The following is a 23,342-nucleotide window of genomic DNA, read 5'->3' on the forward strand; positions in this document are numbered from 1 at the left end:
GTGGCCTCAGAAACATGTGGGAGTAACTGGACTTGTCAGAGCCTCAGGAAAATGACAGGCTCACAGTTTCCCTGCAAACTCCCTAAAACCAGGGACTGGAAATCCTCAAATGGAGGAGCTAAGAGACAACTCTTAACTCACTCTCATTTGAGGAGCAAGTGAAAGGGGTACAGCCAGTGCCGGTTATAGTTCAAATAATGAGAGAGATCACCTCCAGAAGAAAATTAGCTGTGGGAGCATCCCCCCAGGCACAACGCAGTGCAGTGGGGCCACACTCAGGTTGCTTTCAGGCAGCTTTTCTTCTCTGAGGGATCATGAAAGCCATGAGGACTTCTGTGCTCCTGTGACAGTCTTCTTGACTGTCACCAGGAGTCTGCAGGGTAGCCATGCCTTGTGAAACCACTGCTGGATCACTCACTGATAATTTTGCTTCTCTGGCCAAGGAGTTTAATTGTATTTCAATAGCAAAAAGACTGGGAGGGGAGAAGAGGTAGTCACGTTTGCTATCTTTGAGCATCTCCTTTGGCTTTGCTACCTCTGGATTATTTCCCTCACCTCAAATTCCAGTATGAACTGAGAATTGAACATGCCCAGCACTTCTAAGAGCCCCTTAGGCAAAGGCAGTAAGTTCCCCAGCTCCACACCACACCAAAGGAAGCATGTGTGAAACCACAGACTTTCTATTAGCCATTCATTAATTTGCAAAGCTTGAAACACAGAGCTGGGATCTTAAGACCGCAGAAATAAAAAACGGAGCAAGTGTTGGCTGGTTTCAGATCCTGTTATGAATGCTTGGGCCAGACTTTAATGAGCTGTGAGTTTCGAGAGGAAGGGCTGAGATCAGCCTGGTACATCGGCATAGTGAGGGAATTCAGCTGGAAATAAGAAATCACAAGGCCCCTGGGAGCTTGGGAGCTGGGTGGGACCCAGCAGCAGCAGTAAGAGGTGGGCTGATCTCTGGGTGGCACGTTGTACCTGGCAGACGGTGCACTCAGGGAGCCCATTGGTATGCCAGTCACAGCATGGTACAAAGGGACCAGTGGCTCAGAGACAGTGGAGTCCATAGAAGGTTTATTTGCAGTGTTTCACAAGATGATAATGAAGGCACTGCAGTTCAGGGGGGTAATTAAAAGCCACTGTCCTATTACTGACAACACTCCAATTACGTCCCACCATGGTGATGTTCTGCATAATATAAGGCTAGTGCGTTTAGACACTCGCTTTGTATCCAGCAAAGGCTGGACATTATAATAAGCAGTTTTGAGACAAACCTGAGCTAGACAGGACTACTTATGAATGAGACAAGTGTCAAAATTCAACAGCTGCTTCCTCTACCACTCTCACCGTTTCTTCCCTGGTCACCACTCCTCCTTCACCCATGCTGGTGGTCCAGGGCTGCATCTCCAACACGATGCGGAAGAGCTTCTCTGAGGTCTGGGTAAGGAAGCCAATCTCAGCATTGGGATGGAGACCATACAGATAAGGAGACTCTGGAGGCAAGGCATCGTCTATGTACTGTACAGAGAAATTCAGGTTCAGGTTACATACAGGGTCCAGGGCACTTTGCCTGCAGAGTTCATGGCGCTGGAATTATCACCCACCTGAGTAACTAAGCCCAGGCTGATATAACTCTGCTGGTGGCTGAAACAACAGTGAACCGACGGGAGAAAGGACTGTACAATTGTTTACAGAACTGCTTCTATTCCTGCTGTGAAAATTTAGTAATTGCTAAAGTTTGGCTTGGCTACATATCTCAGGCCTGGACCTTCTCTAGCAATTATCCGCTGTGCATTTCAGCATCAGTATCCTGAAATCTCTTGTGGGAATTTAGCTTCCAGTAGTTAAGTTTTATGAACAAAAACAGCCTAATATGCCTATCTCTGCTACCACATTTGTGTACAAAGAAGAGATGAGATCAGTAAGTAGATTAACAAGACCCTTCAGTGTTTCTCATCAAAACTGATGATAAAAGGAGCTTGAAAAGGCCATTTTAGCAAACAGTATGTGGATGTAATTTTCTAGGAGACCCGCTCAAGTCTCAAGAACCAATACTGTTGTTCTATTCATGCATGAACAGAATGAGCCCCTGATGAAGTAGCAAATTACCATTCGACTTGGTTCATCCAAGGGAATGCTGAAACGTCTACAGAAACAGAACATAATGGGAAATAACAGGAGGTGTGCTGAAACACTGCAGTCCTATTCACTGCCTCCTAAGGCAGATTATAGGGCAGTTATGAAAGACATTACATTTATGTATATAAATAATGCCAGAAAACAAAGAACTTACCTGATGATAGCCATTATAGTCCATGTTCTCTGGGAGGGCGAATCCTGGAGCAAGGAGGAGTTCTCCCTCCAGCATTTCTGGCTTAATAAATTCTTCCAAATAGGTTCTGCAAAGCCGCCTGTCCCAATCATCTGTAATGTGACCTCCATACATAATCTCACCAAAGAGGTAGCGTAAATCATCATATGGGACCTGAAGAATGAACCAGGAGGACATGAAGGGGTTCAGGCAGCCAGAGCTCCACCAGCCATGTCGTTGAGCTGTAGGCTACAGCACTAAGCACTGATCTGCACAGTGAGTGCTTCCACTTCACTATATCAGTTTTCTAAGTAAACAAACATTAGGTAGTAGTTAAATCCTGCCCAAGGAAAACTGGATCACAGCACAGATTTTGTGCAGTTTCGCACTGAAATGTAAATTCATTCTAAGCTCTGTTAAACCAAAGACTACTATGTATTTTCAATGAATAAAGACCACAGGCACTATTTGCTGTGCTTTGTAAGCTGCTACAGATGTGAGTGGCACTGAAGCTTCCCATCCCACCAGAAAGGTATGCCAAACTGTGAAGTTATAAAACCAAAGATACCAAGCAAATGGCATTTAAGGAGACTTCCAAGGAGTTTCAGCACAAGCCAGTCCACCACTGGTGGTTAAAAGCCACCAAACAGCCCACCTTTGATTCACACACCTTTGAGCTGGCCTCCAGGTAATTATGTAGCACGTTCACAGAGATAGTGAGGTCTCCAGCGTTAAAGGGGTAGGAACAGTTCCAGCCTTGGGGACCAAACTTGCGCCTTTCTGCCACCAAAGCATGGAAATAGCAGAGGGCAAACAGGATGCTCTTGAACTCATTCTCCCGTGTGCACATCTCCAGGGTATCCTGCAATACAGGCAGAGAGGCAGGGCTGTGTAAGTCAGTCCACACCACCCTCTGTCTCAGCAACTCTCAGGGCCTCCCAAATACACCGGACTTTGTACAGGGGTAAATTGATTTGCCCAATCAGTTCATTTCTGTGCAAAATACACATTCACTAATTTTCTAAGTTAGTGGCTTTGCATTGCAAATTTACCAGCAAATTCTGATGCATATTTTATAAATTAATATTTTCTTTTCCAATTCAAAGTGGCTTTGTACAGGAACACATGCTGACAGCTAAGAAGGGATGAAAACATGTACCCACCCAACACCCCATCACCTGCATGTGCCTTACATCCCATGGCAGGGAGAGGCAGCGAGGCACCACACAGGGAAGCGTGCCAGCAGCATGACTGGGACCACAGCCCTAAGCAAGGCTCCTACCGAGGATGACTGTACCTGGAAGAACTAAAGTCCATCCTGCCCCTTGAGTACAAAAGGTTTCCTTGGGCCAGCATTTCTCTGAGCTGCAGGGTTGACGCAGCAGGGAGTTCTCCCGGACAGGCTGTGCTCCTGCTGCTGTCACCCTCTGCACAAAGCCAGCCCGGCTCTGTACTGCAGCAGTGTATTCACTGGTGGCACAACCTTGCGCAGCACACCAAAGCAGGGATGCAAGAAACAGCTAAAAATCCAAGCAGGGGAGATCAAACACTTGCAAAAAAAAAAAAAAAATCTAATGCAGCACTTTAAAGCCAGCACAGCAACGGGTGCTTCCTTTCCCAACTTCCAGGTGATGTTTAAAGTTCGAATATCTACAAACGAGTAGGCTGAATTGTGATGTCGGAGGTGGGGGGCGTGGGAGCCTGAGTCATTTAATCAATGAAAATCAACAAAGGTAACCAGTCTCCAAAGAATCTTGAACAGTGCTGGGAGCAACGTCTCAGCAGGCAGGCACCAAGGGGAAGCCTGGGCAGCCATGCCTGTTCCCAGCAGCGCGAGCATCACTGTTACAGGAGAGCAGAGGAGCAGAAGGGATAAAGGACTGGGGCTGTGTGCATGGCATGAGGCTGAAGCTCAGCTCTCGCTGGGGAAGCTGAACACCCTTTCTGTGACTGAAGCCAGGTGGAGGCTTGGAAAGCTCTGGCCCTCACTCTGCGTTGGCAAGAGCAGTGTAGCTGAGCAGCGGATCCCCTGCCCCTTGGCAGGAACCTGATGGGATCTCCCATTGCCAAGAGTACAGATGTCCACAGACCTGGGAGATGAACATGTTGGGTAAGGCTTCCCTGCACCTCCACCCATGTCTCTGTAAACGCTCCCTGGGAACAGCATGTCCAGGGTGCGGTGGCTCTGATGTGCACAGTTGAGCAAGCAGCTGAGCAAGGAGGGAGTAGCTATACCAGCCCCTCCATCCTCCCTCCTCAGGGACAGCCCCTTTAAGTCCACTCTGCTGTGTGACAAAGACTACAAAGGGTGCCCATGTGACTTCCCTTCATTGTCTTTATCTTAAAAAAATACAATGTTAGACCTTTAATCAGCTCGGGAGCATAACAGAGCTCAGACTCTGTGCTGAAAAGGGGGAATCTATTACTCTAAAGTATGCAAGACATTTACTAACTGCATAAGATGATCAAGAACATCCCAAACCCTGTTTTCCCCTTGATGAGACAGCACTCTAAGCTCCCTTCATTATCAGCAACCTGATGAAGAACTCATTCAAATATGTGCTGAGCACCTTTCTCGTTTCAGAAAATGCCCCTGGACTTCAAGGGGAGCTTGCTTGAATGAACACTGAGTAAGAATCCAGCTCAGTCTCATTTGGCCTCTCTATTTAGTTGTGCATTTTTCTTCAGCTAAAAAGCAGAACAATATTCCTCGCACAGAATAATGGGCCTTCTTTGTGGCTTTCAGCTGAAAGCTAAATTTGAACATCTATTCTGTACGAAGCAGGGAAATGAGGTGTAAAGGGCCCCACCCGCTCGCTCCAGTATTTCTGATAAGAGACGTTTTATAATACTCCAGCAATTTAGAAAATGCTAATTACTATCTGATTGAAATGAGCAGAGGCAGGATGGAAACGTTACTTGGGGTGAAGGTTCTCCCCTCCCTTGCTCTCCAGGATGTTTTGTGGAGTTCAAGATGATGAACGACAGTAGATAAAAATGGAATAATCTTCCCTGACTACTCACATTAGTCCTTGCGTGGTGCCTCCCCACCTCACCTGCTCAGCAATGTTAGCTCCTGCGCTCGCGGTTCCCTCCATGCCAATGTCTAAGTGCAAAAATAGTTGTGAGCTGCCCCCATTTCTCTGCCCTATGGACCAGTGCCTGGGGTCCACAATAGGCTGGGGTTGCTCCTGCCTGGCCCCAAATGACAAGAGGTTGTATGGAGAGAAAAGAAAGCAATCCTGCAAGGTTTGCCCTGTGTGTTCACAGCACAGTCACTTGCAGAAAGGAGAGCCTGTAGTAACTTCAGTGCTAGTGATCCAAAACGGCAGTCCAAGGGGTGAATGTACCTTCAGGCCCTTCTGGCTGCTCTAGGTTTAGCAGCCTCCTGCTGCGAGAGGTCGGCACACCAAGGTAACGGCGATGTATGAATGCAGGTAATGTGCATTCAGGGCAGCAGAACGCAATGGTCTGTGTCTCTAGGAAAGGTATCATCATAAATGTGAGCAGTTAGCCCTTGGCCTTTTGTGGCATGCAGAAAACAGGGTCAGCAGAAGCACAGCCGCCTCCAGCAGTGAGACACGCCAGGCTCCGGCATGCCTTGACACACAGGCTGTTCCCTGGGGAGCTGCCAGCACTTGATCCCTGCCCCGCTGCTGTTGGCAGCCTCCTGCCCTGCGGTGCCCAGAGCTGCTGAGCGAGGCCACAAAGCGGGCTCATTTAATCACTGTGTTATGACAACTCTAACATTGATCCATACCCTCTGCAGCACCAAGAAAAGAATATTTCCTGTCATTTCCACATGCTTCGCTTTTGTATCCCCTGCACAAGAGACTCAGCTGCAGTTCCAGCAGCAAAGAGGGGGGACAGTGGCTGCTGTAACAGGAGTGTGTTTATGTGGTCACCATGCAATAAAAGCAACAAGCAACCTGCCATCGGCTATTCTTCTTGTGGGCCAGCAATTCTCCAGATGGCCTACTTTACCCTTGTCTGACAAAGCAAGTCCTGCCTGCAGGGAGATTTCAGCTCTAATTTGCAACACTTCTGATATCAGCAAGGTTTTGAGCTGAATGGCCTTTGGGCACACAACACCAAGTCTCCCCAAAAATGAGTGACACAGACACAGAAATGAAATTGAAACATGACAAAAGTCTCCCAAATGCTGCATTCAGAAGTTTGTTTTTCTAACAAAATAACCTTTCTAAGGATCATAGATAGGTGAGAAAATTACTAAACTGGGCAGAAGTCTAGTATCCTGTGACCTTCTGCAAGAAAGAGGCCATTCAGGATTACCTGAGTCCTATCTTGGGAAAATCAGTGCTTGGAAAGAGATCTGTGCCCAGATCCTCAAGAAGAGAGGAGGGGGTTGGTGGATCCAGAGGCTACACGATGCAAAGGGACTCGCACGTCTGCTGCCTGGGAGCAGCAATGCCCACACACATCACACCCTACACGGGGCTCCAGCAGCTCCAAGCCAACCTGTCAGTCTGTAGGCAGTGTGAGCCCTGCTGTACTCCTACCTGGTTGAAGTTGTCAAGGGCTTTGTGCAGGTTTGCATGCATCCCGGTCGGGGCCTCGTTGGTGATTTTGATGGAGTTCTCCAGGATGCCCTGGGGAATGATGTGGCTGTCAGGGGAGGGTGCCGGCTCCGCGCTAATGAAGACACGGAAATCCTGGTGGCTGCCCTCACTGTGCTGCTCCAGCTTCTTCTCCAGAGAACTCAGCCACTTGGCCACCAGGTGGATGTTCTGGCAGGGACAAAGGGGACAAGGCTTCATCAATCCCCCACCATTTATACCCATGCTGAGCAGGCACCAAATCCATCACACTGAAGAATGGCACCCACCAAGGCTATGCTCTAGAAGTTGGTACTTGCCCCAGTAGTTTCTGTGTGTAATTCACAGCCCCAAATATTCTGTCACATCAAGTACACTTTTAAACTCAAGATAATCAATATAAATCACCAGCAATGAAGCTATTGGGTTATTTGTGTTCTTGGTGATGATACTCTCCTTCTTGTTACAATAATGTACAGCTGATGAAGTAGAGTTATTTCCCCAGATCTACCAAGCTCAAATGAAAATGTTTGTTCATTTTTAATAGAATAAAAGTGAGGACCCTCAATATCAGTTACTGGGGAAAAAAAAATCAAGCAGGTGGTTTTACAAAGACCTTTAACATAAAATATTTATTTATTCATGCAACTACTTCAAAATATCTGTCAGAAAATTAAGCAGTATTATGCAGATGATATGGTGAAATGGATGAAGACATGCCTCAGTTTTTCAGCTAGAGTCCTATACAGTGTTGTAGTTTCCAGGCAAGAAAACTGCTTTTTTTATATTAGGAACAGGGCAGGTCACACACAGCAGAGATTTGTGGGCTAAAACTACCCTCATTTTAAAGTCAGGTGTTTAATCCAAGCCGACTGTGTTAACAGGCACTCTGGAAGGTGATTTATCCCATCCAAAGACAGGACAAGGAACCCGCTAAACTTAAATTAAAAGCAGCCGCCAAAAAGATAAACTGCAAGGAAATTACATAAAGGAACCATATTAGAGGCTTAGAATAAATATATATCACCAGTAAAAAGGACCAGAAAGGAGCTCTCATGGTTAAATAGCAGAGTAATGGAGACTATTAGGAGTAGAATGACATTCTTCAGAAAGTGGAAATTGTGTCCAAATGAGAAAAACAGGAAACAGCACAAAATCCAGTCGTGGCAAGACCAAAAAAAGGTTTTAAGAAGCAATATTCTGAAAACCATAAAAACTAATAATAAAGCCTTTTCCAGAAGCGAGAAACCTACCGGAGAGCCTATAAAACTACAAGATGATCAAGGTGTACAGGGAGTGCCCAAGAAAGGCAAGGCCACCACAAAACAGCTCATATTTGCAGGAGTATTCACTGCAGAGCTTGGGGAGGATCTCACTGTTACAGCCTGTGTTACATGGTGGTATCACTCAAATGCTGAGGCTGGAGATCATCCACCCAATCCTCCTGCTCGAAGCAGGGTCAGCTAGAGCAGGTTGCTAACTGTATGCAGTTGGGTCTTTTGATATCTCCAAGGCTGAAGCCTCCACAACCTGTCTGGGCAACCTGTGCCAGTGTTGAACCACTCTCACAGTAAAAAATAAAATAGAATAAAATAAAAGAATTATGTTTAAAGGAAACCTGTATTTCAATTTGTGCCCATTGCCTCTTGCTCTTTCACTGGGCACCACTGTGAAGAGTCTGGCTCCATCTTCTGTACTCCTCCTGCCATGAGGTATTTGAACACACTGATAAACCCCTCTGAGCCGTTGCTTTTTGAGGTTAAATAATCCCCACTCTTTCAGCCTCTCCTCATATGACAGATGCTCCAATCCCTTAATCATTGGAAAGACTCTTAAACTGAAGCAGCATATGAAGAGTTTTTCTGAAAAACTGATCAACTAATAATAACAATTTACTAGGACCAGATGGTATCCAACCTAAAGAAACTCAGATATGGAAGTGCTGCATGACTCCTTGGTATGCACTAGGCACACTGGCAGGGGCTCTCATAAACCATGAATTAACACACAAACAGTATGAGTTAGAGAAAACCAGGAATCTAAAATTTCCAACCTATTTTAGATAGCTAATAGGGGGATATCAAAATCTGAGCTTGTCACCATAAAATCCTTCTGCAGTTGCTAGAAAGGTGAGCTCCAGCAGGCAGCTCACTACACCGGCTTCAGGCATTGCCCTGGACATTGGAGGAGTTGCCTCCACGGGGCCAGTATATCTCCATGCTTAGGTTTTCATCAGTATCAGCTATTTATCTTTCAGTTACCAGTATTATTGCAGGTAAGAGGGAAGGTCCCATAGGCTACCAACCAGTTAAGACACAGGAAACAGTGGGTGTGAAGCTACTGATGGAGTTTGATCTGCTTATCATATTCAAAAACCACCTGAAAGAGCAAATGATTAGTGAGCTGACAAAATTAGTCATAACATAAAGTAATTTTGAGTACTGAAAATAAAACCTGGTGGTAAAGAACTGCAAAAGTATGCCATCATTCTAAGTGACTGGCAATGAGATGGCAGAAGAAATTCGGTGCTGATAGATGCAAAGTAACGCACACAGAAAAACAACCCTAGCTATAGATATAAACAATGATGGGTTCCGAATTAGCTATTACCATTCAGGGAAGAGATCTCGGAGTCCTTACAGTTATTTCCTGCAAATAACAGTTCAATGCTTAACAATGTGAAAGCAATCAAATGTCAGCAAAGGAATAGAGAATAAAACTGCAAACATTATTATGCCACTCCATAAATCCATGGTGGGCCTTCATCTTGAAAACAATACCCAGTTCTCACTCTCCATCCCCAAAAAGATATAGCTTCCACACAAGGACACATTAAATTGATATAGACTCCCCAATTTGGAGAGAAAGGAGATGGGAGTGGAGGCAGTGAGTGAAGAACAAGAATGGAGGAATGAATAGAGCAGGCTGCAAGTTTAAAAAGAATAAGTGGAAGTACATTTTCATATGACACATAACTAAACTGTGAATTCATTGTCTCAGGGTTTTGTGGAAGTTGAGAGAATCACAGAATGAAAATGAGCTTAGATCCACAGGGAGAAACATCTCTGCACACTTGCACTGTTTATACACCTTTTCCCTCAGATCCTGGATGTGCGTTCTCACAGGCAGGGAACTGGGCTGGCAGTGCTTTGGTCTGCCCCAGTACGGTGCTTTTATAGACTGATGCCACATCAAGGAACATCAAGGGAGCTCCCTCATGAGAACACAGAAACTCTCTTCTGGCTTTTCCTTTGGAGGTTTCAAGTGCCTCTCGTGAGCTACTTACAGAGAGATCCCAGCCAGGACTGGAGAAGAGGATGAACAGTTGTAGAAAAGCATGAGGTCTTTTAGGCATGGGTTGGGACAAAGCAGGGACTGCTGTCACAGACTATTAGCAGTACTTGCAAATGCTGGAGGGATGGGTCAGCACTGAGAGATGGCCAAAGAGGCAGGAAGGGCTGGATGATGATACATCTCTCCAGAGGAGCTGGGGTGCTTCAGGAGAGAAGAGACTACAAACTCAGCCACATCCAGAAACAGCCCCCTTTGCACATCAGTGACTGTCCTTGCACGCTGCCATGTCCTTGCCAAGTCCTGTGTGCAAAAATCAGTGTCACCTCTGCCTTTTGTATGGGGCTGGCTAAAAAGTGTACCAAGAATGCAGGAAAAGTTCCTGTGCTTCTGTCTCCTTGCCCAAGACCTATGTGTTTTAGATGTAAACACACCTTCTCTGCTGCTTGGTAACTTCAATATTGCCCTCTTCTGCACAAGATTTTATGGCGCTGTCTTGATGCCCTAAGTCAAATAAATTGCTAGATGACTCCTGCCAGAGGTCAAGCCTCTGTCTCTGAGATAGCAGCTGCTTCAGAAACATGAGTCAAGAAAATTATTGTTAGAGGAAGCCATGGATGTCTCGCACCCTCCAGTCCTGTTGCCCCAAATCTGCTTCACGTGGCTGGGAGCAACATTTCTTATTTAGAGCTGCAAAAATTCAGTCTCCTTCCCTGAAAGTATTTAGGGTTGTGCTCACATTGCATGGATGAAATGGAGTTTGAGGTGTGGGGAAAGACAAGGAGGAGATGCCTGAGCAAAGGAATCATGTTCTGGGGAAGAGTTGCTCTGTCGTAAACAATGATCGTGTGAAGAGCAGCAGACAAAATGCAATTATATCTGACTGTTAATGCACCAGTGCTTGCCTGATGCATTTAGGATTTCAAGAGATGAGGTAATCCCCAGGGTCCAGGCAACCAACTCACTCTAAAAACACAAGTCCAATAATAAAGTAGGAGTGGACTGAAACCTGTAAACAAAGTGTTTCAAACAGCCAGAGATTTAGTAATATAGGGAAAGAGCTCAACGGAATAGCAAAAGAAAAATTGTGCATTAAGTATCAGTTTAATTATAGACTACATACCTGACCTTAAGTATTTTCATCTTTAATTGGTAGTTATTTCCTACATTTGCTTTTGTGGTGTTAGATGGCTGAAAAATAATTGCTTTCGCTTGTGTTGACATGACACCAATGATCATTATTTGTCAGTCTCAATGCCTTCTAACAGCCGACTTAGGGAATATTTCTAATCTAATGATAACTGAGTGCATTTATATACTATCCTTTTGTGATGGAAAAGGGGAATATATGCAGCAAAACATGAGTTGGTATTAAGAATTCATGATCAAATGAGTATGTCTGCAAAAAACAGACAGAGATGCTGTGGAGGGGATTCACAGGTTTGAAGGAAACTGCAAATTAATTCTCAGCAGTCAGATAACACAACTTGACAGAACATGACTAATGATGCGGTCATAATAATTGAATGTTATGTCAATTATCAATAACGACATAACACAGACAATGCTGCATTAACACCAATTACAGCTGAGCTACATGTTCATCGAAGAACCACCTCATCTTGCTTGTTTTGAAACCTGCCTCCGACCAATTTCATGGGCTAGCTCTAGATCTTATTCAGGAGAAAGAGGGGATAATCCAGCCTGTCCACCTTCCTTTGGGTCAGGGCTTCATGCACTACCAATATTATCTCCCTAAACCACACTGTACAGTTTACACTGCACCAGTTTTACGTCCTCCTCATTCCGTAAGACCCCCTCAAGACACATTTACCTTTATTACATTTTTTCTTAGCCAGATTTTGAAGTCTGTGAAAGAGCTGTTGCGCGAGGGTAAAAGACAACTCCCCAGCACCTCTGTTTTTCACAGCCCATGTTTAGGTCTGTGCTGCAGGCAGAAATAGGCAATGGTCTCAAATTCATTACGTTGCTTTACAAATGGAGAATGGGGGCCAAATCCTGCTAAAAAGCAAACTGCTGAAAAGAAAGCAAAAAAGAAATCTGAAACATCTTCCCATGCACACTGACCATTACCACAATACCTTGCCCTGTGTTATCTCCCCACTTTGCGTTACGGAGTATGAGTGACTGAGAGCAGGTACCGTAGGATGAGGGCCTGCGGCAAGATCTGGGCTAGAGTGCATGTGCAGGAACGTGGGAGCACCAGAGGCTTTTCTTTGGGAATTCACTTCCAAGCACCTCTGTGTATTTGTACTTCACAAGGCAGAACATATATCACAGGATGCAAGTGTTGCTATGGTAACCATCAGAAATAGCACCACATATGTAGCACCACCAGCACACACTCCACAATGCACGCCCTTTGCTGATAGCGACTGGAGACCCTTCACATTTCTGAAAGTGGCTCTCTCCTTCATGCCTTATCACAAATCACCTCCTGGAGCAATGAGAATTAGTTGTTTTTACAAAGTCTCATTCTCTTGCAAGATGCTCCCAGAAAATATTCACTGCTTTTACAGTAAATCTGAAAGCTAGGCTTTACAGTCCAGAGACAGCCCAACACTTTAATACTCACTGCACCGTGTTGGGGTATAAAAAAGGACAGCGAGGGGGCACTGAAGAGAGTCTCTTCCCTTGGCCATGCTTACTGTCAATGGTAGTGTGAGGTTTCATCACATAAGAAAATGCCACACGCACTCAGGAATGGTTCCATCCTTGCACAGCCAACCCTATGACCATGTGAATACTACTACTGGACTCAGAGACCAAAATGGCTAAGCACAGACCCTACCACTGACACCTGCTCATACATCTAAGAGACCAAGCTATTTCTGAGCAACAAGCTTGCTGTTGCTCGATGTGGAGAGAGGCAATCTCAGAGCTCTGGAAGCACCAGAGAAGTTTTACCCTGTCTCTGGCATGTATTTTCCCCTAGCTGAGAAATTACGGCAGCCAACTTACCAAAGGTGCCTCACTTGGCAAGCAGGGAGGGCTCCATCATATTCTCACCTATGTGAAGTTCTTGGATTTCAGCAGTAGCACCCTGAGGCTTTTTCAGACCTCACTCCATGGTCACACTTGACAAGGAAGAACATGTTTGATCCTTGCAGAGTCAGCACTATCTGATCCCTCCCTGAAGCCCTTAACCCCCACTGAACCTCTCCACACACAATCAGGGGGAGGATTACAGCACGTAAGAGCAAGAGCAATTAATTTGTTGTCCTTTGGTCTCATCTCTGAACATGCTGTCTGTTCTTCTTGTGTTGCTGGCCCCTATGAAGTTCCCCAGCATCTTACTTGGGCTGGGCCAAATAAGTAGCTCTGTCATCTACAGTGCCGCTTCTTTGCTTACCAGCTTAGCCACTAAGCAATTAAGAACATGATGGTACCACTCTGCCTTTTGCTGCAGTAAAAACTGTGCATCTGTTTCTATCCTCTGTTTGTGGTTGTGTCTCCTTCACAATTTGCAATGCGATTTCACCAATACAGACACAAAAGCAGCACTGGTCTAGCAATATAGGTACTGGCAACGCTGAGTCAAGTACAAGCATCAGAGGGGGTTTTACACCTCTATTAGCACTCAGGATCTTGGCTGGGCCACCACTGGCCCCATACTAAAGCTGTGCTGTAGCAACTTCACTGCTCTCAGGATTTGTATATACCCCCATCTGCTGCAGTCCCTTCTCCAAAGGAGAACCTAGCCCTTTTCTGCTAGAAGTTGAGCAAAAATAGTCTGTTCTATGACCCTTTCACTGGTCAAGGTACACAGAAGGCAAATGCAAGGGGAGAAAGGGAACAAAAGACAAAACCCAAAGAGGGCTGATCTGAAATCTTCCCAGCACTTCCAGGATATCTGCAAGCATCTGACTGATTGTTTTTAAGACCATTTTTTGAATGAAGTACAATGTATTTTGCATGTTCTTTTAGCACAGGCATGCCTTAATGTTGATGATAGTAAATGAAACATGCCTAGGACTATTCCTGGGCTAATTTGTTCACAATTCCCCCTTTCTACATTATTCACCTGTTTTACACTCCAAAATGTGATGGGTGATATATGAGATGTCTATTGGGAATGACCCTTGGCCTCTCCTCACTCCTGAACCACCAAGGAGAGAGCTAGACCTCTTCATCCAACACCAGGAGCAGAATCTGTGCTGACAATGAGAAAAGACAGACAGCTGAGGTCCAGCCCCACAAATGTCTCCTGGCACTGTTTAACTGACAAGCAGACATTGCCTCAGGATGATGGCAGAGAGGAAGGAAAAATTTAGATACAAAGACAAATAAAAGAAGAGAGTAAATGGGGATGCAAAGAGTGAATAGAGCATGATGAGGTCTAATGAGAGGCTGGTAGACCCAGGAGAAACAGAAGGTCAGCTGGACTCAGCAGTCCATGGCCAGACAGGAGAGGGCATTCAGGGGAGATGATGACAGGATATTGCCTCTTCTGAAGAGGTGCACTGAAACCATTTCTGCAATGGCAACTGCTAGCTTGGGTCTCTCTCTGGCCTCTTCTTTCTTTTGATCAAACACAACAACGGAGGCATCACATGGATCCACTTGTATTTATACAGAATCTGACACAATTTAAGGCTTAGGAAGGCATTCGAATTTGTCCTCATTTCTTCTCCAACCAATCCAGTGCTTCATCCTTTGCTTGATCCCCACCGGCCAGAGTTGAGATCTGGACCTCAGCCCAAACGCAGCCATTAGTCGTATGGAAAACTGCTGGGATTTGCCAGGCCAGAAAGCAAACGAGTATGAACTACAGAAAATCTGGACTGACCTGAACTCCCCAAAGTTTTAAAGACAATGTTGAAGCTTATCTTATTAAATTTCACTTCAGAAGATATAAGGAGTTAAAGGTAGGTAGTGATGAGCAGGTGAAATGCACAGCAAATGACAATTGCTTGATTAATCTCAAGAAATGCAGGAAAATAAACTTTATTTTCAGGAGGACTCCGTTACATTTGTGTTTTAACCCAAAATATATCCTGAGACAGAGATTTCCAGAGCAGTTGTACAACGAAACTGGACTGCAGTAGTTACAAAGGTATTGAAAGCCCAACAGAAACTTAATTCCATTCCAGATCAATATTTGGATTACTTGCTGGTCTGTAAGTGGATTTGCAATTGGAAAAACTTGGGAATGGCTGTTGTGACAAGAGGTCGGAAGGAAAACAGCTGACTGAAATCCAATACCTTTCTCCATCAGAGTATTTGTCCTAGAATCACAAAGGAGAACTGGAGGTAGAGTGGGTCTTTCTCCTTTTATATATATCTAGGAAAGAAAAGATACTGTGGCTGGAAGGAAAACTAGTCTTTTCTTCACTGAAGCAGAGGCTTAGTGCCAAGTGCTTACGTGTGCCTTGAATGGACAATATATCTCATACAGGACAACATATCTCTTTTGCTTGTAGCTAGGACTAGTTGTGAAGTGCACAGAAGAAGGCTCCATTGTATTTATGATGCAATAAGAAGGGCTCTGCCAATGTCTGAATCTCATACAGTTTTGCTCTAAAAGCTCACTGTTATTCAATTTAGTACATGAACTTGACTCAGTGAAGCAACAACCTATGAAAATGGAAAGATGCTCAAGAATTAAATTAACTTGATCACAAAGAGAGGGAAGTGACATTTTGGCTAATGGATGAAGACTACAATTAAATTGGGAATAGCTACTGTCTGAAGTTTTCCCTGCATCAGTTCATTCAGATGTGCATCTGTAAACATGCAAACAAATTTCACTGTTTCTTTGCTATTAGGCTGATAAACATCATTTGGTGACTGCAGTGGTCATTGTCTTAGCAAAAAGCTTTCAAGTAGGCCCAGAGAGGGAAACTGAGCAGACACAGGTTATGCTAGCTCATGGCTCAGTGCTCTCTGATGTGCAAAGTTCTCTCCTCCCTACACAAGGGAGACTACACGCCTCAGAGAAACCATATCCATGGTTAAATTGGCAGTGGGAAAGCAGAGATCACAGAGTCACTGAGATTGGAGACACCTCTGGCGATCATCTAGTCCTAACCCTCTGCTCAAAGCAGGGTCAGATAGAGTAGGTTGCCCAGGACCATGCTCAGCTGGGTTTTGGATATCTCCAAGGATGGAGTCTCCACAAACTCTCTGGGCAACTTATTCTAACCCACACAATAAAAAAAAATTGTACTTATATTTAAATGGAATTTCCTCTATTTCAAGTTGTCCCCATTGCCCCTTGTCCTGCCACTAGGCACCACTGAGAAGAGTCTAGTCTTTACTCCATACCATCTAGTGTTGATGACTGATAAAATCCACAAATTGTCTCTTCTTGAGGCTGAACAATCCCCAGCACTGGACCCAGCATGCCAGATGTATCTCACCAGAGCTGAGCAGAGTGAAGGACCACCTCCCTGACCTGCCAGCAATGCTCTTCCTAATGCAGCCCAGGACACTGGTGACCTCCTTTGCTGGAAGGTCACATTGCTGGCTCGTGATCAGCTTGTTGTGCACTGGGACTCCCAAGTCCTTTTCCTGCAAAGCTGCTTTCCAGGCAGTTGGTCCCCCGAGTATACTGGTGCATGTGGTTATTCCTCCTCAGGTGCAGGACTTGACTTTTCTTTTTATTGGATATCATGAAGTTCCTACCAGACCAATTTTCCAGCCTGTCCATGTCCCTCTGAATGCCAAGACACCCATCTAGTCTTTCAATCACTTTTTGACACTTTTACATTATGTGCAAACTTGTGGAAGGAGCACTCTGTCCCAACATCCAGGTCATTAACAAAGGTGTTTAACAGTGTAGGACCCAGTACCAACCCCTGGGGTATACCACTAGTGAATGGCCTCCAGGTGGACTTCATGCTGATGATGAACCATTCTTGAGCTTAGAGAAGGTGATCCCTGAATATCAATGAGCTCTCCTGGACCCCTCTTATTTCCAGGACCATACCCCACACGATTCTTCCAAGCAGATCCCTGAAATGACCAAACTCTGCTCTCCTGAAATCCAGGTTTTTGATCTTCTTTTTTGCTTTGTTCCCTCCTTCCAGGATCATAAAAGCCATCATCTCATAGTCACTTCAGCCAAGGCTGCTCCTGACCTACACATCGTCAACCAGTTTTCCTTGTTTGTGCACATCAGGTCCAGCAGAGAACCTCCCCTCATCAGCTCCTCAATCACCTGTGCCAGGACTTGGTCATCAATGCACTCCAAAAACCTTCTGGATTGCCTGTGCCCTGCTGTGTTACCCCACCAGCAGATATTAGGGTGGTTGAAGCCCCACCACGAGGAGTATGGCCTGTGAAAGTGAGGCTTCCTTCAGTTGTCTGAACACAGCCTTATCTACTTTGTCTTCCTGATCAGGTGATCTGTGGCAGAAATCCACCACAACCTCAGCCAGATTGATCTACCAGCTAATCCTGACCCATAAGCTCTAGCTGGCTCCTCACCCATCCCCAGGCAGAGACCCAGCCATTCCTGCTGCTCTACGTGCATGGCAGCACTCAGTCACGTGAGCTATCCCAGCACATCTCTGGGATCCCAATGAGACTGTAGTCCTACAACTGCACATGGATCTGTAATTCCTTCTGTTTGTTCCCCATGCTGTGTGTGAGATGCTGAAGCTGCCCTCAGTGCAGTTGGATGTGACCCCTACCAAGGCAAACAGGAATGTGTGAGAAGACAGGCTCTCCACATGGGTATCCTAGGCAGGAGATTTTTTTTTCCCCCAGGCTTCATCTGTCAAAACATTTATAGACTCAGTTAGTTATCTCTGCTTCCTATAGTGTACCTGGAGAGAAAACAGAAGATCCTTCAGCAGAGACCCTTCCTACCTAGGGCTGGAGGTGAGATTAATCATTCTTTCAGTGCCCACAACTATTCACAGGAACCCAGTTTATAATGGGCATATCATATAAATCGGGTTTATTCTGTTCTCATGTCTAATGTTTGCATGATCTCCCATCAATTCCCACACTTGTATTATCTATTTTCACTCAGTTAAAGCAGCAGACGCTATGATATGAAGTACCTACAAAATCAGGACAGCAGGAAAGACAGGAAATAAGACATAACATCCATGCCAAGACCCCACCCACAAATTTATTAAACACCCTCTTAAGAACATTTAGGGCTTTGCTACCACACCTCTGGGGAGGCTGTGCTGGACCTTCACCGCTCAGACAGCCAAAGAACTTTCCACTTCCAGTTCATACCTGCTGTTTTCATTGCAGGAGTGTCTCCTGTCCGAAGCAGCTCTTTTTCTCTTTACTCTTAGTCCTGAGCACGTCCTTGCACTCTTCTGTTAAATTTCACCCCCTTTCAACACCTCCACACCTACAGGCTGCTCCAGTCTTCCTGTATCACATTTAGATCGTCCTCTTTATTGACGACACCTCTCTTAATAATGTGTCAGTGCAAAGCCATTAACACATACTCATTTTTTTTAAGCCAAGGTCACGTCTGAAGTAAGACTGGCCCCATGACTGTTCCTCACTAGTTTTGCTAGCAACATTACTTCTGCAGCTTCCCCAATACATTCCCGTGTGGCACCATCTCTGCACCTCTACTACAGTCCACATCAATTAGAGCTGCCGTATTTCCTTTAAAACTTCAGTTACCTTCACAGTGCAAAGCATCAAATAGACCTGATCCGTCTTTAGCAAATCCTTATTACAGCTGATACATTTCTTTCTACAGTTCTTTACTTATTTTGCCCTTCAAAGTTTGTTCTGAAACTTTGCGTACTATTGAGTTTAGACTAATTCCTTTGCTCCAATATTTTCGCACTGTTTTAAATACAGATGCTAAAGAATCTGTTAATTGCTAGTCAGATGGCACCCTCTGATTTGAGAGATTCATTACAAAGACTTGCAATGGACTTGCAATTTCTTCTACCAGAGTTTTAATATTCTAGGATACAGATTATCTGGCCCTCTGAGTTGAGCACACCATGGTCTTTGATCTGATTTTCCTCCTATTTTTAATAAATCTTGTTTTCAAGAAAAGTTAATTTGTGTGGGTGTTTCAAACAGACAGCCCTCAAGGACAGCACGTCTTTCAACCTTGGAAGAGAGCTGGCACTGAAACTCTCCCAGCCAAAATATTCCAGAAAGGGAGCAGGGAATCACAATGAGCAACTTGGGAAGATGTTGTTACTGGAATGGCACAGCCCTGTCTGCTGGGCCTGCTGGCACCAGGATTCATCTTTCAACACAGCTGCACAACAGGAGGTGAGAGAATATTCAATTATGTCTAGGGGTTTTTACACAAGGTGGAAAGATCATCATAGGAAGCTTCCATCCAGTGTCAGCTGCAGAGGGCAGAGCCCTGCTGCACCCTCAGACCATCTCCTAGCTGTGGTACCTAGCTGCTTCCTACCTCCAACTGGCAATTAGCTCTATCTCCACTTTAAAATTGGATGCAGCCCCTCAAGTGAATGGAAGGCTATGGAGAGAAAGGTGGTGCCTGGTGTCTGTGTGAAACTTTGTGCAATACCAAGTTCCTACAATCCTGTGTTCCCCCGCTATCCTGTCCTAGGATAACGTCCTAGTTTGGACAACTTCTCCATCAGTCCAGCCCCAAAGAGACAGCTGGATTGTGGGCAACACAGAGGAACCAACAGAAGGCCCCAGAGGTGACGGCCATCCACCCTGGAGAGCCCCAAGAGGTGCTGCTGCAGCACGGAGATGCTGGCATCACACGACTATGATTTAGCTGGGATCTGCACAGATCATGCTTCTGCCAGGGGGTCACACTGCTGCAGCTGCTGGGCACCCCTCACATATTTCTGAGAAACCCAAGAGAGAGAACAGGCTTTAAAATAAATGTTCAGCACAACTGCCAAATCTCCTCCTGCTTGAATGTGCCTTTTGTGCAATGCCCAGGACCTCCAGGTTTCTCCACTTAAACTGCTAGAGACGCTCCTTGTAAGAATGCCAATGCTGTGCTCTGCCCATCCGCCGCTCAGAAAAGTGCCCATGTGATGGGAAGGGCTTTTCATTCCCTGCCAGAGCTGGTTATTCCCTTCCAAATGAGATACCACAAGCCTTTGTGAAATGAGCTACTTTCTATCAGCCAAATAGTCAAATATAACTCATCTCACATCTTGAAAAAAAAGAAGAAAGTTTGTTTGTTCGGAGCAAAAGGAACATATAGCATTTAAAAACTCTTGAAAAGGAAATCTGTTTTCTGATTTAATGAGCCACAGAGTATCCCACAGCTTGTGACTTAAAAGAACCTGCATTTCTCCCAACCTTATCAATGAGAATACAAAAACTATTAAATTTTTTTCTTTTAACCTGAGAGAAACTTTGGGGAGTCGGGGGGGAAGAACTACTAATATGTGCATTCGTTTCTATTTGCATTTTTTCTGATGTATTTTGTGGATTTTCAGAGTGCCAAAGCAGTGGGATTGCATATTTGACAAAACCTGCTATAAAAGAAACTTCTGTTTTTTCTCTTTGTCTCACTTTCTTTCTCATGGAAATGAAGACCATTCGAACTGTTGTTAACAGCCCTTGGATATGACCTAAGCCTGCCCGGAAACCTACATGCCAAGGGCTGGCTTCTGTAGCTTCCTTTTTTTTTTTTCCTGTTTCTATTTTCTTTTCTTTAAGACATTCTGGAACAGTCAAACACTCTGCACTGATATTTGCAGCATAAAAAAAAAAAAAATTGCTGTTTTCTCCCCAGAAAAAACATTTTGCTAAGAAGTGGAAGTTAATGAGGGCAAAAATATGGATTCAAAGATACAAATGAAAAAGCACCAAAATACAAGAAAGACTGACTGGTGCAGAACAGGGTGATTGGTCATGTAGGAGCTGTTTCGTGCACCTGACTCCCAGTCATGGGACTTAAACACTTTCAGGACTGGGGTCTGCCAACAGCCACGCACCTTCCCCAGGTTTCCTCACATGTCTCAGCCCTCCCAGCCCATTGGTACAGACATGACTGCTGTCACCCAGTCTGAATACAGACTTAAAAACTGCTCTCACAGTTTCAGTATCCACTTTTTCTGCTGCTTCTATCTTGTAATGATCAATCAATATGTTAACCAGGTATGGTGTAGCAGCTTCACAGCCCCTGTGATCAGTTCTATAGGGAAACATGCTGCTGAGGCTCACCAAAAGAATAAGCCTTGATTTGACCTGCTCTGTAAGCTGCATTACAGCTACCAACAAGCATTTGTGCAGCCTTTTCCTTAAATCTTCTACCTCAGACTGTGGACAACATAGTTAGAAAAAGGGCTTATCTAAAAGGCAGGTCCAAATCCGCCTGGCAACAAAAAGGGTCTTGAGAAAAATGTGATTTTGTGATAATACAAAAATCTAAATCTATGTAAAACTTTCTCCAGTCTTTCAAGATGTTGTTTCATTGTTGTCTTACCTCCACAGCAGACCCCTTTCCACCAGTTGCTACTAACACTTCAAACTACATTTGACAGATGACATTGGAAGCTCAACGCCAAGTGGTTAGATGGTGTACCCACCTAAAGTGTAAGTATCAGATCCAAATCCTGTCTCCTTATTATGGCCAGAAAAATCTGGTTTAAAACCCTGCAAACCTATGAACTGTTTCTAAGGAGACCCAGAGGCTGAACCTGATATCAAATGGATTTTTGTGGAGCTCAAAGATCAGCATCAGTTCTTCAATGCCAACAGTTTAGAAAAGAGCAGCTGCTGGGCTTGTGCTGGGGTTGTCTCTGCAACCTCAAGTAACAAGTTCTCCTTCAGACAACTGCATTCTTACCATAGGGGGATCCTATTTTGCAGCTGGACCATCTGTATTTGTAGAGAATAATTTTATCCATGGACTTCATTCTCTCATCATCTGTGTCATCGAATAGTACCAGTGTGGGTACGGTGATGCAAGGGGTAGGAGCTCAGCAGAGCTGAAGCTACAAGGCAGGTACAACGCTGATGATACAGAGGCAGGAAGCTGCACTGGTCAGGCTCTGCCACTGTGAGAGTGTTTTTCTTTCCATGGGAATGAATGATTGGATGGCTTTCTGTTGTTCTCTCTTATAAAATTAGTCATTCATGAAAATCTCCATTTTCAGAGTGAGTTGAAAAACTTTCAAGTTCCCAGAGGAGACATGGATGCTGTTTTCTTTATTTTGCCTCCTACAATGTCAGAAGGCAACACTAGCTGGTCAATACAATTGAGAAGGGATTGGTCCTAGGACAGCAGCCCTTCCCAACACAACAGTGATCCTGCTTCTGTAATCCAATAAGGACTTCCCGACTGTGTCAATATCCCTTAATAACCAATTCCCACAAACCTAATTCCCCAACTCATTACTGCTGAAAGTACTTGACTATCATTATTTCTGGTTCCAATCAAGGATCAGTAATGAACTGCATGCGTAAAAGCCACCTAGGTGATCATATCGAGTGTTTGTCTTGGAAAATGTGTATGAGTTAATATCAGACAGCAAATTCAGTGGATGGAAGGGGAGCTCTACTCCACATGAGCTAAGGAGTTGTTCAGTGGATAGCAAAATACAGAAGTGAACCTAACGGTTGCTTTTTGTCTGCTCAAAAGCAAATGGGAAGCCTGAGTATAACTGTCCTGTGGGTGGATACAGCCTCCAAATAATGGGTTTGATTAACCTGGGTAAAATTACCCTGACTGCCTCTTGAGACCTGCTCTGTCCTCTCTTTTATTACTAATTCAATGATCCACAAATCCTAGGACACTTCTGTAAATTGGGTTGCCTGTGTCATTCCAGATCCTGTGCAACTGATCTACAAACACTCCTGAAACCATTTACAAGGTACTTATCAAAAGCCTTGCAGAAAAGATCTTGCCAAATAAACTACCATATGGCAAATATTTGCTATGATCCACCTATGACTGAAATGACAGGAGATCCTTTGTGGGACTCTTACCCACTGACTCCTGCTGTGTTGAGTTTGAATACTGATTTTACCAGTATCTGGAGAATTCAGCCTTGTGGAAATAGTTTGTCCAACCTTGTAAAAAATATTTAGTTCAGAGGGTGATTTCATTTCAAGTGGATGTCTGCTGACCACAAAAGAGTTTTGTTTGACTAGGGGAGTCTTGTCTGTCAATGTAGGGGACACATGTCTAGCCCCTCAGGCTGCCCTCCCTCTTTCTCATCTTACATGAAGCTCCAGCCCTTGGAAGGAGGTGGGAACACAAAATGAGATAGATACAGAGA

The 23,342-nt window shown here is 44.7% G+C and overlaps 1 protein-coding gene across 1 annotated transcript in view; it reads right to left on the reverse strand.

Moving 5' to 3' along the window:
- Window positions 1–23,342, reverse strand: part of DNAH9 (dynein axonemal heavy chain 9) — a gene marked incomplete at both ends in the record, with an annotated part of 219,762 nt that overhangs the window by 15,864 nt on the left and 180,556 nt on the right. The window contains 4 exons of the mRNA XM_082326558.1: window positions 1,345–1,515; window positions 2,291–2,482; window positions 2,979–3,170; window positions 6,829–7,056. Of these exons, the coding sequence (XP_082182684.1) occupies window positions 1,345–1,515; window positions 2,291–2,482; window positions 2,979–3,170; window positions 6,829–7,056 (783 nt within the window). The remainder of the gene's footprint in view (window positions 1–1,344; window positions 1,516–2,290; window positions 2,483–2,978; window positions 3,171–6,828; window positions 7,057–23,342) is intronic.

The sequence above is a fragment of the Platalea leucorodia genome (genome assembly GCF_965183815.1).
Source record: "Platalea leucorodia genome assembly, chromosome: 14".
Classification (NCBI taxonomy): Eukaryota; Metazoa; Chordata; class Aves; order Pelecaniformes; family Threskiornithidae; genus Platalea; species Platalea leucorodia.